Genomic DNA, 16,438 nt, shown 5'->3' on the forward strand with positions numbered 1-16,438 from the left:
CTTGTAGTTTTTTGTGTTTCATTCCACTACTGTTGACCTGAAAGGAACAGTTAAAGGGACTGGAATTTCTGACTGGCTCCAAGGTCTACCGTGTATCCCTTTTTGTTATGCCACATACACTGTGTTTAATGAAATTAGAGCTGACTGAAAGCCTTAGGAAGTTAGGAGAGGGAAATGAGAAAAGTTACCCTGGAGCAATTATTTTAAAGTTTTGATGGTTTAAAATGACTTTTTTTTTCTAAAAAAGATTTTTTAAAATTTATTTGAAAGGCAGAGTTACGGAGAGGCAGGGCGGGGGGTGGGGAGGAATCTTCCATCTGCTGGCTCATAACCCAAATGACTGCAATGGCCAGAGTGGGACCAATCCAAAGCCAGGAGCCAGGAGATTTCTCTGAGTCTCCCACGCAGGTGCAGGGGGCCCAGGGACATGGGCCATCTTCCACTGCTTTTCCAGGCCACAGCAGAGAGCTGGATGGGAAGTGGAGCAGCCCAGACTTGAACCAGGGCCCATATGGGATGCTGGCACCTCAGGCGGTGACTTTACCTGCTCTGTCACAGTGCCAGCCCTTTAAAAATTTCTATAAGCAAAACAACAATTTGAAAGTATTTTTAAAGATTCAATAAACATACTTTATCCCACTGTCTTAATAAATTTCTCCTTCAGCTCTGCCTATATTTTTTCATGTTATTAAATTTGTAACACTCAGAGTCTGCTTTTTTCACTTTAACATTTTTGCAAATTGTTTAATTTTTATAATATTTTGGGTTTTATAACCTATGGTATTGATATATCCTAACCACCTCCCTTTGAGTGAACCATAATATTTTTATTATTAAATAATATCCAAATTGTTTTATTTTTTAAGATTATTTATTTGAAAGGCAGAGTTAGGCCGGCGCCGCGGCTCAACGGGCTAATCCTCCACCTAGCGGCGCCGGCACACCGGGTTCTAGTCCCGGTCGGGGCGCCAGATTCTGTCCCGGTTGCCCCTCTTCCAGGCCAGCTCTCTGCTGTGGCCAGGGAATGCAGTGGAGGATGGCCCAAGTGCTTGGGCCCTGCACCCCATGGGAGACCAGGATAAGTACCTGGCTCCTGCCATCGGGATCAGCGTGGTGCGCTGGCCGTAGCGCGCCAGCCACGGCGGCCATTGGAGGGTGAACCAATGGCAAAGGAAGACCTTTCTCTCTGTCTCTCTCTCTCTCACTGTCCACTCTGCCTGTCAAAAAATAAATAAATAAATAAATAAATAAATAAATAAAAGGCAGAGTTAGAGAGAGAAGGGAGAAGGGGAGAGGGAGAGAATCTTCCACATGCTGGTTTACTCCCCAAATGACCATAACGACAGGGGCTGGCCCAGGCCAAAGCCAGGGGCCTAACTACTTGGGCCACCTGCTGCTTTCCCAGGCACATTAGCAGGGAGCTGGATGGGAAGTGGAGCAGCTGGCACTCCAATGGCGCCCATGTGGGATGCCGGAGTTGCAGGCAGACTGCTTAATCCACTGTACCACATCGCAGGCTGCATGTTAATATTTAAGTATTACAAAAAGGCACTGTTGTCAATTGGGGTATTATCAGTTTTTATTTTAGGTTTCATCTGGGATTGAGATTTCCAGGCAAAGGGGTAGAATTTATTCTTACGACAAGTTTTGCCATTTTGGGAAGATGTAATAAAACTGAAAGTGAGGCAAACAAATCAAGTAGCCCCCTGCCCCCTCCTCCCAGCAAACCTTCCTCCCCTAACTAAGTTACCCGAATTTCAGAGGTCATCTCAGGGTTTTATTCTGGGGACACTAGTATCTGAGCTTAGTTCAGGCTAACCAAAATGAAACAACAAAAACCACCACAGCTTGGCGAAATCTCTCGGTCTTTAAGAAAACAAGAAAATTGTTCTTGACTAATAATAATTTCATGAGGGATGGAAGGCAGACAAGCTTTAATGAGGTGGAAGCTTTAAGAGCATCCGCCTGGCTGATTTTATCATTTGGGAGCGACTTGAATATTCGGAAACCTTGCAGCCAGCTGTCACCAAACCTTATCTTCCAGTTTGGCTCAGTGTGGCCCATTCCTGCCTTGTTTGTTTTTTCCCCTTATACCGTGGCTACTTATACTCGGGCAAGACAGGGCGCTGATGGAAGCTCAGAGGAAACCTAGGCAAAGTTTAAAGATATGTTTTCTCCGTTGGTCTCCCGACTTTAAGAATGAGAGAATTCGAGTTTCTAGGGAATATGTGGCGCGGCTTAAATTACCGATTTCAAAAATCAAGAGGAGGTGCTTTTTCTTCAAACGAGCCTCTGGGGACTGCCCCAGGGTTTCGCTTCCCGCGTGACCGCCTTCCGCTGCCGCCAAGTACCTTCCGTCGGTCTTTGCTTCTGAGGCTCCCATTGGGTGCCAGAGTGGTCGCCCTCTAACCTCGCGCCAGGATTGGTTGCCTGGTCTCCGGTCTTTGCGGGTGATTGGTTGTCTGATCTCGCTCGGCGATTGGGTGCTGGGAACCGAGGGGGTGGGAGGCGGGAATTTGTCTTGGGCTGTGTTGTGGAGGGAGGGAACTGAGCTTGGGGAAGAAAAAGGGCTGCGGAGCCCGGGGAGAGGCGGCCCGGAGAGGAAGGGAGAGGATTAAGGCGCGTGCCCTTCCTTCTCTGCCAGGGGCCCCCTTTATCTGCTTTCTGAAACTTTTCCTTTTCTCTGGTGAATCGGAGCCGAGTGGGCGTTGCTTCGGCTTTCCCGGGACAGGCAAGTCTGAGGGAGCGTGGGGCGGAGCGGGGGCGCGAAGCCTGGCTCGGCGGTGGCCGGGCGCCCCTGCCGGCTCCGGGCGGAGGGGAGCCCTCGCACAGGCGAGTTCGGCGGGGCTGAGGTGTTGGATGATGGGTTTCACGTGTCTGGGCCCGCGTGGGCTTGTTGGTCGCAGGGGAAGCGAGTAGGTTTCCGCCAGGCTTCCTTCTCAGAGCTCTACGGAGAGAATCAGCAGATGCTGGAACGCAGACATGCAGTCGTGATGCTTTAAGGAACACACAGAGAGGTTAAGGTTATTGTTGGCCTCGGCTGAGTTGCTGTTTTTACCATCTCTCCACCTTCGCACGGGGAATTTATTTATTGCCTTTTCACCGTTGCAAATAGTTCCATTTTTGATAACAGTGTATATCACCGCCCCCCCGTCCCCCCGCCGGCATTGATTTTAATTTCCTTGGGAGATAGTTACCGGAAGAGAGGTCTGTGGACTTCTCATCACAGAAGTGCAGCCGTGCCCCGAAATTGCTGGCAGTTCCCAGAGGCACCTTCTGTGCCGTGTGTGTGGATCCGAGGTCCAGGCCGGTGGTCTGGGGCAGGTGGGGCTTGCAGCGGCTGCCCTCTTCTGCGTCAGACACTGGCGAGGTACACCCAGCCCTGGCCGATTGTCATAGAGACCCTTCCAGGCAGGTAGGGTTGCCTCAGCCCCGCAGATGAAGGAACAGACTTCGGACATGTAAACAGGAGTTAGTGCGCGCCTCCCTTTGTGCCAGGGTCCTTTTCTCCCTTTAAGGTCGGGATACTTGCAGAGGAAGATTTTAGACTAGGGAAGTCCAAAAGACACCTGAGGGTAACACCTGATGCCCTGTCAGTGATGGGGAACCTGTCTGTGCTACCCCACACCGGGCGCAGGTTTTTCTTTCTACCTGGAGGACCACACAAAAGTGCAGAATAGGAGGAGAAAGAGCTGGGCCGTGGAGTTGGAGAGCTGCCTGCAGAATTGATTTCCGTCGGTTGAGTACAGTGATGTAATCGTGCCAGAGGCCCTAGTTTCTCCAGGGCACGTGTGCTGTCATTTTGGCACATTCATGTGTTTGATCTTTACGGTGGTTCTACGGCGTCGGTGTTCTTCCTGTCCTTACTTCACTCATGAGGGCACGGAGGCCTAGAGCACGCGGGTAGCTTGTCAGAAGCCTTACCAGCCATTTCCTGGCTAAGTAGGGATGCAAAGCTGGCTTTCCCCAACGAGATAAACTCAGCCACTGTGATTCATAAGACAAGGACATTGTTTTGCTTGCATTTGCTTTCATATCGGTACTTCGTTAATAGGGAATGCAAATTATGCAAAAAACTGTATGGATTTCAGAAACCTCGAAACCAAAATAAAGTTTCCACAAACTTTTTGAAGGACCTTTGTGGGCTTATTACTTCCGGTTTATTTCAAGGTTTCTGTCCTAATGTTAGATTGCTGGTTTTCTTTGGCACTGTCTCAGTATTCATTTCCATTTCTGTTGCAGTCCAAGAAGCTGAGGTAAACATGAGTACTGTGTCTTCAGTGGGGTCTGAATATACAATTGGTGGAGTGAAGATTAACTTTCCTTGTAAAGCTTACCCCTCGCAGCTTGCTATGATGAATTCTGTAAGTATTTTTCAGTAGTCAAGCCTTCATTAAAAAGAACTGACGGTGTGACTGCATTTGTATTCTCAGTTAATGGATTGAGAATATTCCTTGGGTTCATTTGGAAGAACATCTAGCCTTTAGGAAGATATATACACAGTATTGTATATATCCACAGTTGCAGGGCAAGAAAGGATACTCCAAAAATGTTGTCACTTTATTTGGAACTTCTGTTTACTTTATTGACTGATTGCTTTCTACTAAGTATTTACCATGTTTTGCACAGAATAATGGATTTATCAACTAGTTGTTTTGAAGTGCAGAAGTCCCTCTGTATCGATGGTGGACGGATTCTAGAACCCATCTGCCCCACCACCCAAAACAAAATCTGCAGATTTGTATGTTTCTTTTTTTTTCTTTTTTTTTTTTTTTTTTTTGACAGGCAGAGTGGACAGTGAGAGAGACAGAGAGAAAGGTCTTCCTTTGCCGTTGGTTCACCCTCCAATGGCCGCCACGGCCGGCGCGCTGCGGCTGGCGCACCGCGCTGATCCTGATCCGATGGCAGGAGCCAGGTGCTTTTCCTGGTCTCCCATGGGGTGCAGGGCCCAAGCACCTGGGCCATCCTCCACTGCACTCACTCCCTGGCCACAGCAGAGAGCTGGCCTGGAAGAGGGGCAACCGGGACAGAATCTGGCGCCCCGACTGGGACTAGAACCCGGTGTGCCGGCGCCGCTAGGCGGAGGATTAGCCTAGTGAGCCGCGGCGCCGGATTTGTACGTTTCTTGAATAAAAGGACATTATACTTACATACTCTGTGCATATCTACCCATATACTTTAAATCATCTCTAGGTTACTCACTGAAAACAATGTAAATGCTATGGAAACAGATATATTGTGTAATAATGACATGAAGCAATCTGTAGATACTCAATCCAAATGTGTTTTCTGCCCTTCCCACCATGACAGCTGCTGCAGAATAGTTTTCCATCTGGTTGGTTGAATCCATGGATATGGACATCTATTTCATTCCTATAGAAAATTTATATACAGGGGCTGGCGCTGTGGTGTAGTGGACTAAGGCTCTGCCTGCGATGCTGGCATCCCATATGGGTGCTGGTTCATGTCCTGGCTTCTCCTCTTCCGATCCAACTGTCTGCTATGACTTTGGAAAGCAGTAGAAGATGGGCCCTTGCACCAGCGTGGGAGACACGGAAGAAGCTGGCTTCAGATCAGCTCCACTGGTGCCACTGTGGTCATTTGGAGCGTAAACCAGCAGATGGAAGACCTTTCTCTCTGTCTCCCTCACTGTCCACTCAAAATAAAGAAAGAAAAAGTTTAGAAAAAGACACTTAGCACAACACCTGGCTGTGCCAAGCCCTCAATAAACTTGAGTTATTGTTTTTATTCTTAAAACAGCTGAGAAAGGAAAACAACTAACTCAGGCACAGTAATCATGTTGTTACCAGTAAATAAAATAGGAAGTAAAATGACAAGATTTTGCAAGCTGTAAAGTTGTTTGACTCAAATTTGTACATTAATTTTTTCTTAAATTCAGAGGTAGAGTTACAGACAGAGGGAGAGACACTTCCCCTGCAATGGCTGCCGCGGCTGGCACACTGCGCTGATCCGAAGGCAGGAGCCAGGTGCTTCTCCTGGTCTCCCATGGGGTGCAGGACCCAAGCACTTGGGCCATCCTCCACTGCACTCACTCCCTGGCCACAGCAGAGAGCTGGCCTGGAAGAGGGGCAATTGGGACAGAATCTGGCACCCTCACCGGGACTAGAACCTGGTGTGCCAGCACCGCAGGCGGAGAATTAGCCTATTGAGCCGCGGTGCTGGCCTCTTTTTTTTAACTTTTCAACAAGATTTCAAAATATTTTGACTGTTGGAGAATATGTGTAACATAAAGTTTCCCTTTTTAACCATTTTTATGTGTAGTTAAGTGGGCTTATGTGTAGTTCCATAGTTGCGTAGTCATCACCACTATCCTTTCTTCAACTTTTTTAGCACCCTTAACTGAAACTGCACCCATTAAACAGTAACTTTTTGAAATAGATTTGTTACTTTTATTAGAATCTGAATCACTATGGAAGTCATTTACATATGGAAGTTTTTACATTTAATGACTTCAAGCTTTTTTATTATTTGGAAGGCAGGGTTATAGAGAAAGGGAGAGAAAGAGATGTTGTATGTACTGGTTCATGCCCCACGTAAGTGCAAGTGCAATAGCCGGGGCTGGGCCATGCCAAAGCTAGGAGCCCAGCTCCTGGAACTCTATCCAAGTGCCTATATGGATGACGGGAGTGCATGAACATTAACAGGGAACTGGATCAGAAATAGACCAGCCAGGACTTGAACCAGTGCTCTGATATTGGATGCCTGCATTGCAGGTGGTGGCTTAACCCGATGTGCCACAGCACTGCCTCTTGATTACCATTTACTTTTTTTTTTTTTTTTTTTCATTTTTTGACAGGCAGAGTTAGAGAGAGAGAGACAGAGAGAAAGGTTGTGGGGAGCAACTGGGAGCAACTCGGACTAGACTAAGTTACTGGAATTAAGACTTATTCTATGCATCTGCTCTCCCACAATATGGCCCTGGGAGAGGAGGCAACAGCTTCTACCCAGCTGCCTCTCACCAACTTGACAAGCTGCAGGACCTGCTCCTGATTGGAGGAGAGCAGCGTACTCGGCGTGTGGGCAGCCGAGTTAGGATTGGCGGAGGAGGACTATAAAGGAGGAGAGAGACGGCATGCACCAGGAACATCTAAGGGGAACACCTGTGCAGCCCCCGAGAGAGCCGGCCGGCGGTGTGCCGCTCCCCCGCGGAAGTGGGGAATGTGGCAGGGGGAACCGCCCTTCCACGGAGGTGGAAGGACCAGCAGCCAACCCGGGAAGGACCAGCAGCAAACCCGGGGAGGGCCGAGCAGACAGAAGAACAGCGCAGGGTCCTGTGTCGTTCCTCCACGAAGACGGGGAGCGACAAAGGTCTTCCTTCCGTTGGTTCACCCCCCAAATGGCTGCTACAGCTGGCGCACTGTGCCGATCCGAAGCCAGGAGCCCGGTGCTTCCTCCTGGTCTCCCATGCAGGTGCAGAGCCCTAGCACTTGGGCCATCCTCCACTGCCTTCCCGGGCCACAGCAGAGAGCTGGCCTGGAAGAGGAGCAACCGGGACAGAATCCAGCGCCCCAACAGGGACTAGAACCCGGGGTGCTGGTGCCGCAGGTGGAGGATTAGCCTAGTGAGCCGTGGCGCCGGCCCGATTACCATTTACTTTAAATTTGTATGTATTTGAAAAGCACAGAGAGATCTTCAGTTGCTGGTTCACTCCTTAAACGTCCACAACTTGGGCTGAGTCATTCCAAAGGTGGGAGCCTGAGTCTGAATCTGGTCTCCCACTGGGTGGCAGAGACCCAAGTGTTTGAGCCATCCTAGCATGCCCACTGGCAGGAAGCTTGAATCTTGGAAGTGGATCCAGGACTGGAAACAAGGGATGTGAGTGTCCCAAGCAGCTAAATAATAACTTTGTATTTCCCTCTCCGATTGGCCCCTTGCAACCTCCATTTTATTTCATGTTGTATGAATTTGATCTACAGTATTGTAGAAACAGACAATATTTGTCCTATTATGTCAACCTTTTAAAACTTAGAACAGTATCCTTAAGATCCCAGCCATGTTTTTATACTTCTATTATATATGTATAAATTCATAAATAATATGGAGTAATTTTACATATTAAACCTTGTGCAGTCATGTAATACTATACCTGTCTCTCTAGAATTATTTTTTGCTCAATATTATTTTAAAGATATAGTCCTATTGATAATTCATTTTAATTATGGTATAATTTTTTATTGTATAACTGTGCCAGAAATGATGTTTTCTTGTTGGTGGACATTTAGGTGGTTCATATTCTTTTGCAGTCACAAATACTGCTATGAATACTGTTACCCAGGTTTCCTTGTGTTTATGTGGGAAAGGCTTTGATTCCTTGACTTGGGTATCTTCAACTTTATTAGAAATTGTTAATTTCTGAACAAAGTTTTTGATAGTTTCTAATTTCAGTAATATTGTCCCCAATTAGTTTTTTTTTTTTTTTTTTTTTTTTGACAGGCAGAGTTAGAGAGTGAGAGAGAGAGACAGAGAGAAAGGTCTTCTTTCTGTTGGTTCACTCCCCAAATGGCCACAATGGCCAGAGCTACACAGATCTGAAGCCAGGAGCCAGGTGCTTCCTCCTGGTCTCCCATGCGGGTGCAGGGCCATCCTCCACTGCCCTCCCGGGCCACAGCAGAGAGCTGGACTGGAAGAGGAGCAACCAGGACTAGAACTTGGGGTGCCAGCGCTGCAGGCAGAGTATTAGCCAAGTGAGCTGTGGCGCCGACCCCCAATTAGTTTTTATGAAAGGTATCATAGATATTAGTATATTACAGTTTCACAGAAATGATTGCTGTTTTGACAATTTGCCACAGATTGCTTTCTTCTGTGTCTTCTCTTGGGTTTCATGTGCTTGTAAATACAACATAAGCTTAGAGAGGTATGAAGGAATAAAGTTTATACCAAATACTGGTTCTTTTTGGAATTGTGTTCCCTGGAGTACAGCCTCACTTCTCCTTGTTCTGTTTGTACTCCCCATGGAAAGAAACCCTAATAAGGTAAAATTTTTATTGATTTTTTTTTTAAATTTGTTTGTGTGTTCATAGATTGTCAGAGGTTTAAACAGTAAACAACATTGTTTGTTGGAGAGCCCCACAGGAAGTGGAAAAAGTTTGGCCTTACTTTGTTCTGCTTTAGCGTGGCAACAATCTCTTCTTAATGGTAAGTAGTTGCTTGATAACATCAGATTGTTTATTGGAACCTGAAAACAATATAGTTGAGTACCTTTTATCCAGACTGGTTAAACATGTGCTAGCTAATTAAATACTCTTTTGGAATGGTGGTTATGACGCTGCTTGGGATGCCTATGTCCCTTATCAAGGTGGGCCCAGCTGAGTCCAGGCTCTGTTCCTGATGCCAGCTTCCTGATAACATGCACCCTGCCAATCAACAGCAGAGAGCTGGACTGGAAGAGGAGCAACTGGGACTAGAACCCGGCACCCATATGGGATGCCAGCGTGCAGGTGGAGGATTAACCAAGTGAGCCACAGTGCCGGCCCCCATAGTGTTTTCATTATATACGTTTTTTGGTGATCTGTTCAAAGATCCCTCATATGTATGGATTTCAAAATTTTTTTCACTAAAATAACCGTCATTTTTTTATGTAAGAACTTAGTTTTTATTTTAAGCATGTTTATTTTATTTGAAAGATGAAAGAGAGAGAGAGAGAGATCTCATATCTGCTGGTTCAGTTCCCAAATGAGGTAGGGCTAGGCCCAAACCCACAGCATGGAACTCAATCCCAGTTTCCCATGTGGGTGGCAGGGACCCAACTGCTTGAGCCATTAGTTATTGCCTTTCAGGGTGTGTGTTAGCAGGAAGCTAGAATTAGGAGCGGAGCTGGAACTGGAGCCCAGGCACTCCGATGTGGGGTGCAAGCATGTGAAGCAGTATGCCAAAGCACTATGCCAACACCTGCCTCTAAAGTTACCTTTTAATTAGATTTCCTTGAATTTTTGAAGTATTCTTGTACATTAGAAATAGAGATTTTTTTTTTCATTCTTAGGGAAGCCAGTAGATGAGGGCTCACACAAAAAAGCTGAAGAACCATTGTCATGTTGTTGTACATGCCACTCGAAGACTTTTACAAACAATGACATGAACCAACGAACTTCACGTCATTTCAACAGTCCAAGCAAACTACCTTCTGAAAGAAGTGGAGCTTCATCAACTTGTCAAGGTAATTTACATTTTGTGGGGGTCTGTGTATCTAATAGGGGCCTTAATTCTTACTGTTAGGAGACCTAATTTAGATAAATTTAGTTAGCATGTTAATCATTTTGTGTCTCTAATTTTTCTGGAATTATTTTAAGATAATATACACAGTAGTCAAAAATCCTTCAAGTTTTTTTCTGTTGTTAATTTATTAAGACAATTTTTTAAATAATTTTTTGACTTGTTAAGATTTATTTGTTTATTTGAAAGTTAGAATCACAGAGACAGAGGGGGACAGAAAAGGAGAGATCTTCCATCCTCTGGTTCACTCCCCAAATGGCCACAGTGGACAGGCTGGGCCAGGCTGAAGCCAGGAATCAGGAGCTTCATCTCAGTCTCCCATGTGGATTCAGGGGCTCAAGCACTTGGCTTGGATCATCTGCTTTGCCTTCGTGTTGTGGGCCCTTAATCCACATGAGAGACCCGGAAGAAGCTGCTGGCTTCTGGCTTCTGGCTTTGGTGTGACTTTGCTTTTCAAATAAAATAAATATATATATATATATTTTATTATTATTTTTTGACAGGCAGAGTGGACAGTGAGAGAGAGAGGGACAGAGAGAAAGGTCTTCCTTTACCGTTGGTTCACCCTCCAATGGCCCTGTGGCCGGCGTGCTGCGGCCGGTGCATCGCACCGATCCGAAGCCAGGAGCCAGGTGCTTCTCCTGGTCTCCCATGAAGGTGCAGGGCCCAAGGACTTGGGCCATCCTCCACTGCACTCTCGGGCCATAGCAGAGAGCTGGCCTGGAAGAGGGGCAACCGGGACAGAATCCTGCGCCCCGACTGGGACTAGAACCCTGGGTGTTGGCACTGCAGGCAGAGGATTAGCCTATTGAGCTGCGTTGCTGGCCAATAAAATAAATATTTTTTTAAAAGTCTGTTTAGGGGCCGGTGCTGTGGCACAGTGGGTTAACGCCCTAGCCTGAAGTGCCAGCATCCCATATGGGCGCTGGTTCGAGACCTGGCTGCTCCACTTCCAATCCAGCTCTCTGCTATGGCCTGGGAAAGCAGTAGAAGATGGTCCAAGTCCTTGGGACCCTGCACCGGTGCAGGAGACCTGGAAGAAGCTTCTGGCTCCTGGCTCCTGGCTTCGGATTGGCACAGCTCCAGCTGTTGTGGCCAATTGCAGAATGAGCCATCGATGGAAGACCTCTGTGTGTGTGTGTGTGTGTGTGTGTGTAACTCTGACTTTCAAATAAATAACTATATCTTTAAAAAAAGTCTGTTTAAATAATTTTTCTGTTATTAGATTATTTTCCTATTGTTAAATTTTTTATTGCTACTGTTTCAGATTTAACATTTATGACCCATTTTTCAAAAAAAAAATTGCGTCTATTTGAAAAGCAAAGATAGACAGGTAGACATATTTTCTATCCTCTGGTTCACTTCTCAAAGGCTTGCAATAGGCAGTCTGGGCCAGCCCAAAGCCAGGATTGCAGAACTCAATCTAGGTCTCTCACCTGGGTGACAGGAACCCAGGTACTCGAGCCATCTCCTGCTGCCTCTCCGCATATGCATTAGCAGGAAGCTGGAATTGAGAGCACAGCTGGATCTTGAACCCAGGCACTCTCCGATGGGATACGCGTGTCCCAAGCAGCACCCTAACAACTCTACCAAATGTCCACCTCTGATTTTTGTTTTGGGTAAATTGGGATTACTCTTCTGTGTTACATGGCAATTAAGCTTTTCTAAAACTAAATTAAGACTTAGTAAACATTTCCAACATCTTTAATGGGTCTGTGCATTAAGTCCATACAAGTCCACTGACTTATTTGGAACAGGGTTTCTCAACTGTTTATATTAACAGTTGGAATAATTCTTTGTTTTGGGAGCTGTCCTGTGTATCATGAGATGCTTGAAGGGACCCCTGGCCTCTAACACTAGACACCGCTAGTACTACCTCTTTTTGAACAACCAAAAGTGTCTCCAGGCCTTGGTCCATTTCCCTAGGTAAGGAGTAGTAGTGTTAACCTGTGCCCTGATTGAGAATCACTGAACTAGATTGTTTTGTTGTTATTGTATTGGCTTTTCTGGATATTGCAGAGCTCAGAATTAAATACCTTGCCTAAAATCTGTATGAAAATCCAAAGAATAGCCAAGATATTTTTAAAGCAGCAGATCTGAGTGAGCAACTTGATTTACCAGATGTCATGATTGATTTTACAGGACATAAAGCTGCAATCATTAATAAAGTCTGATGATAGCACAGTGATAGGCCAGTGTTTTTTTTTAAGAGTTATTTATTTTACTTGAAAGTCAGAGTTACACAGGGAGAGGAGAGGCAGAGAGAGAGAGAAGTCTTCTATCGGCTGGCTCAACCCCCAATTGGCCACAACAGCCGGTGCTGTGCTGATCAGGAGCCAGGAGCTTCCTCCAGGTCTCCCATGTGGGTGCATGGGCCCAAGGACTTGGGCCTTCTTCCACTGCCTTCCCCGGGCCATAGCAGAGAGCTGGAAGTGGAGCAGCAGCTGAGACTCGAACCGGCACCCACATGGGATGCTGGCTCTGCATGCGGCGGGTTTACCTGCTACGCCACAGCACTGGCCCCAGACTAATGTCAATGTATAAAGAACCAAACTCAAGTTCCACATATATCTAGAAACTTTTTATTTTTATAGAAGTTCTCATGCAGAGCGTAGGGGAAAGGAGGGACTTTTCCATATGTAGTATTGGGACTGTTAGGTACCCATATGGTGAAAATTGACATTGGAAGCCTACTTTACACCAGGCACAAAAATCCATTCTAGGTAGATTAAAGATCTGCGTATTGAAGGCAAGGCTGTTAGGATTTTAGAATATAGTGCTTTTCAAACTACTTGTGTTCTTAAGACACCTAGGAAGAAACATAACTTGCAAATGGAACGGGATAGTGGATCAAGGAAGTTCTGGGTCTTTCATCCCTATTTTAGAAATTTGAAGCAGTATATATTTTTTTTAAAGTCCTCTGAAAAACTTTAAAAGCAATAGTGTGTGGCATAGATTCACTTCTGTGTTTGTGTAGGCCTAAACTTGCTTTTTGAAAAGTGTGTTGAGCTTGCTTATGTAGATTTTTCACCTTGTAAATAATATGTAAATCCTTTAAGATCAAGGACTGTTTGTTTTTCATGGAATCTGGCTATTGTATGAACTCAGTATAACAGATGAACTGTAAAATTAGTTCAAGCCGAGGATGTGCAAGGAACTTACAGTGAGGAGCAAAGGCGATGCTGCCTTTCCGAATTCTCACATAGGAAAAGGGAAAAACCAGTATATAGAAATAGTTAAGAACAGGGTTATAAACATTAAGGAAAAAGGAAATGTGTTTGCTGTGTTCCCGGGGTGTTGGGTTTGGCTGTGTGCCTAGGGGTTACACTCATAGACCTTAGAGTCAGCAGGACTCGGTCACATCCAGCTCTGCCACTTGAGCAGTCATGTGATGTTGGGCAAGTTAGTGACTTCTCATTTAGTGGTCAGATTGTCAAGTGGGGATAATTAACATTATCGGGTGATTAAAAAGTCACTGATGACTTTGACGATTAGCTTTCAGGATTGTAGTATTAAAAGATAGATTATATGAGTTTGACTCTAATCAATATTTTTAAGCCTAACGAAGATGAAGAAGCTTAATAGAAAAAGAACATTGAGATACTGTAAAGAAAGATTTTTTAAAAAAGATTTATTTATTTATTTGGAAGTCAGAGTTACACAGAGAGAGGAGAGGCAGAGAGAGAGAGAGAGAAGTCTTCCATCCGATGGTTCACTCCCCAGATGGCTGCAACGGCCGGAGCTGCACCAATCTGAAGCCAGGAGCCAGGAGCCTCTTCTTGGTCTCCCATGCTGGTGCAGGGACCCAAGGACGTGGGCCATCTTCTACTGCTTTCCTGGGCCATAGCAGAGAGCTGGATCAGAAGTGGAGCAGCCGGGACTAGAACCGGCGCCAATATGGGATGCTGGTGCTTCAGGCCAGGGCGTTAACCCGCTGTGCCACAGCGCCAGCCCCGAAATATTTTTATTGAAATGAAATACAGTTTCCTGAGAGGATCTTAGAATTATATTTCTCAGACCTTGTTTTTGAAAGTAGGCTACAAAAACTAAATCTATTTAAAAAATCAATATTGGACTTCTCCTGTAAGAGGCATGTTCATCAAAAAGTTTGTTGTATCTGGTAAATTGGTAAAAAAGTCTTTTTGAAACATGTTCAGTGTTTCCTGTTTTAAACTGTGTTATGAAAATTTGACAAATATTTCATCTTGGTTTCAGTTTTCTTCTGTATTGATTTCCTAAGTTTAAGATTTTTATGCTAATTTTTTATTCTTACATAAGACTCTCCTGAAAAAAACACGTTGGCTGCAAAATTATCTGCCAAGAAACAGGCATCCAAATCCAGGGATGGAAATGATGACTTTCAAGTAGACAAGAAAAGAATTCGACCCTTGGAAACTGCACAGCAGGTAAACAGAATTTGTTGGCAGTGAAATAATCTTGTTAGTTAAAGTTAACTATGGGGGGCTGGTGCAATGGTGCAGTAGGAAATCTTCCGCCTGTGGCATTGGCATCCCATATGGGTGCTAGTCCCGGTTGCTCCTCTTCTGGGGTCCAGCAATCTGCTGTGGCCCAAGAGGGCAGAGGAGGATGGCCCAGGTGCTTGGGCCCCTGCACCCACATGGGAGATCTGGAAGAAGCTCCTGGCTCCTGGCTTCGGATTGGTGCAGCTCCGGCCATTGTAGCCATTTGGGGAGTGAACCAATGGAAGGAAGACCTTTCTCTCTCTCTCTCACTGTAATTCTACCTGTCAAATAAATAAATAAAAATCTTTTTTAAAAAAAGAAAGCTAACTATGTATAGTCAAGAATCAAGTTTTTTATTTATTTGAGAGGTAGAGTTATAGACATACAGAGGGAGAGACATAGAGAGGTCATCCATCCAGTGATTCATTCCCCAAATGGCTGCAATGGCCAGGAACTTCTTCCGGGTCTCCCATGTGGAAGTAGGAGTCCAAGCACTTGAGCATCTTTCACTGCTTTCCCAGGCCACCAGTAGGGATTGGAAGTGGAGCATCTGGGACTTGAACCGGCGCCCATATGGAATGCCAGTACCACAGGCAGAGGCTTAATCTGCTATGCCACGGGGCCAGCCCCAAGAATCAGGTTTTCATTGGCACTTCTGGAGATCAGTTGGGCAACATGACAGCAGTATATTAAATGACAGTATTGTAACTTCATTTTATATTTGTTACAAAAGAGTTATTACAGCATATTATTCACAGTAATGTCACTTAGGTGAAGCAGAATGGTGATTCTTTTTTTTTTTTTTTTTTTTTTTAATTTTTGACAGGCAGAGTGGACAGTGAGAGAGAGAGACAGAGAGAGAAAGGTCTTCCTTTGCCGTTGGTTCACCCTCCAATGGCCGCCGCTGCAGCCGGCGCACCGCGCTGATCCGATGGCAGGAGCCAGGATCCAGGTGCTTTTCCTGGTCTCCCATGGGGTGCAGGGCCCAAGCACCTGGGCCATCCTCCACTGCACTCCCTGGCCATAGCAGAGAGCTGGCCTGGAAGAGGGGCAACCGGGACAGAATCCGGCGCCCCAACCGGGACTAGAACCCGGTGTGCCGGCGCCGCAAGGTGGAGGATTAGCCTATTGAGCCACAGCACCGGCTTAAGAATGGTGATTCTTTCAATATATGAGTAGTCGTTTTTTCTCCCACAGTTTCTAGTATTTATTTTTCTTGTCTTAGAGAGTACCATAGCTAATTGGAATTATTCCTCATGTACATTAAGACAGTAGGATATGGAGGAAAGAACATGGACCCTGGAGAAGTACAGATGTTCAAATCCTGGCTGTCATCATATGAGGAATTTGATAGTAAATTTTTAACTGAAGGTGTATTTTGGTAATACAGTTCTTTAACTTTTTAACCACTCCATTGTTTTTAATCTAATAATGGCATTTTCTTTTGGCCAAAATAACATTGATATGAATATTTATGTTATAGGCTCTTTGATATTAATAGTTTTAGCATAATGACAGTGCTTACTTTTACATACTGTGTTCTGAAGATGGATGGATGTGGCCCAATGTTGTGATACAGCAGGATGAGCCACTGATTACAACATTGACTGGAGTCCTGGCTTCCAATCCAGCTTCTTGCTATGCACCTGGGAAAGCAACAGAAGATGGCTCAAGTACTTGTCCAATTACGTGGGAGCCTCCAGTAGAATTCCAGGCTCCTGGCTTCAGCCTGGCCCAGCCTTGTA

General features: G+C 45.5%; 1 protein-coding gene across 1 annotated transcript in view; it reads left to right on the forward strand.

Annotated features, from left to right (window-relative positions):
* Positions 1 to 2,598: 2,598 nt before the first annotated feature.
* Positions 2,599 to 16,438, forward strand: part of BRIP1 (BRCA1 interacting DNA helicase 1) — a 206,381-nt gene continuing 192,541 nt past the window's right edge. The window contains 5 exon segments of the mRNA XM_051824717.2: positions 2,599 to 2,731; positions 4,243 to 4,364; positions 9,042 to 9,156; positions 10,001 to 10,174; positions 14,509 to 14,636. Coding sequence (XP_051680677.2) covers positions 4,263 to 4,364; positions 9,042 to 9,156; positions 10,001 to 10,174; positions 14,509 to 14,636 — 519 coding nt within the window. The 5' untranslated portion in view covers positions 2,599 to 2,731; positions 4,243 to 4,262.

The sequence above is a fragment of the Oryctolagus cuniculus genome, chromosome 17 (assembly GCF_964237555.1).
Source record: "Oryctolagus cuniculus chromosome 17, mOryCun1.1, whole genome shotgun sequence".
Taxonomy (NCBI): domain Eukaryota; kingdom Metazoa; phylum Chordata; class Mammalia; order Lagomorpha; family Leporidae; genus Oryctolagus; species Oryctolagus cuniculus.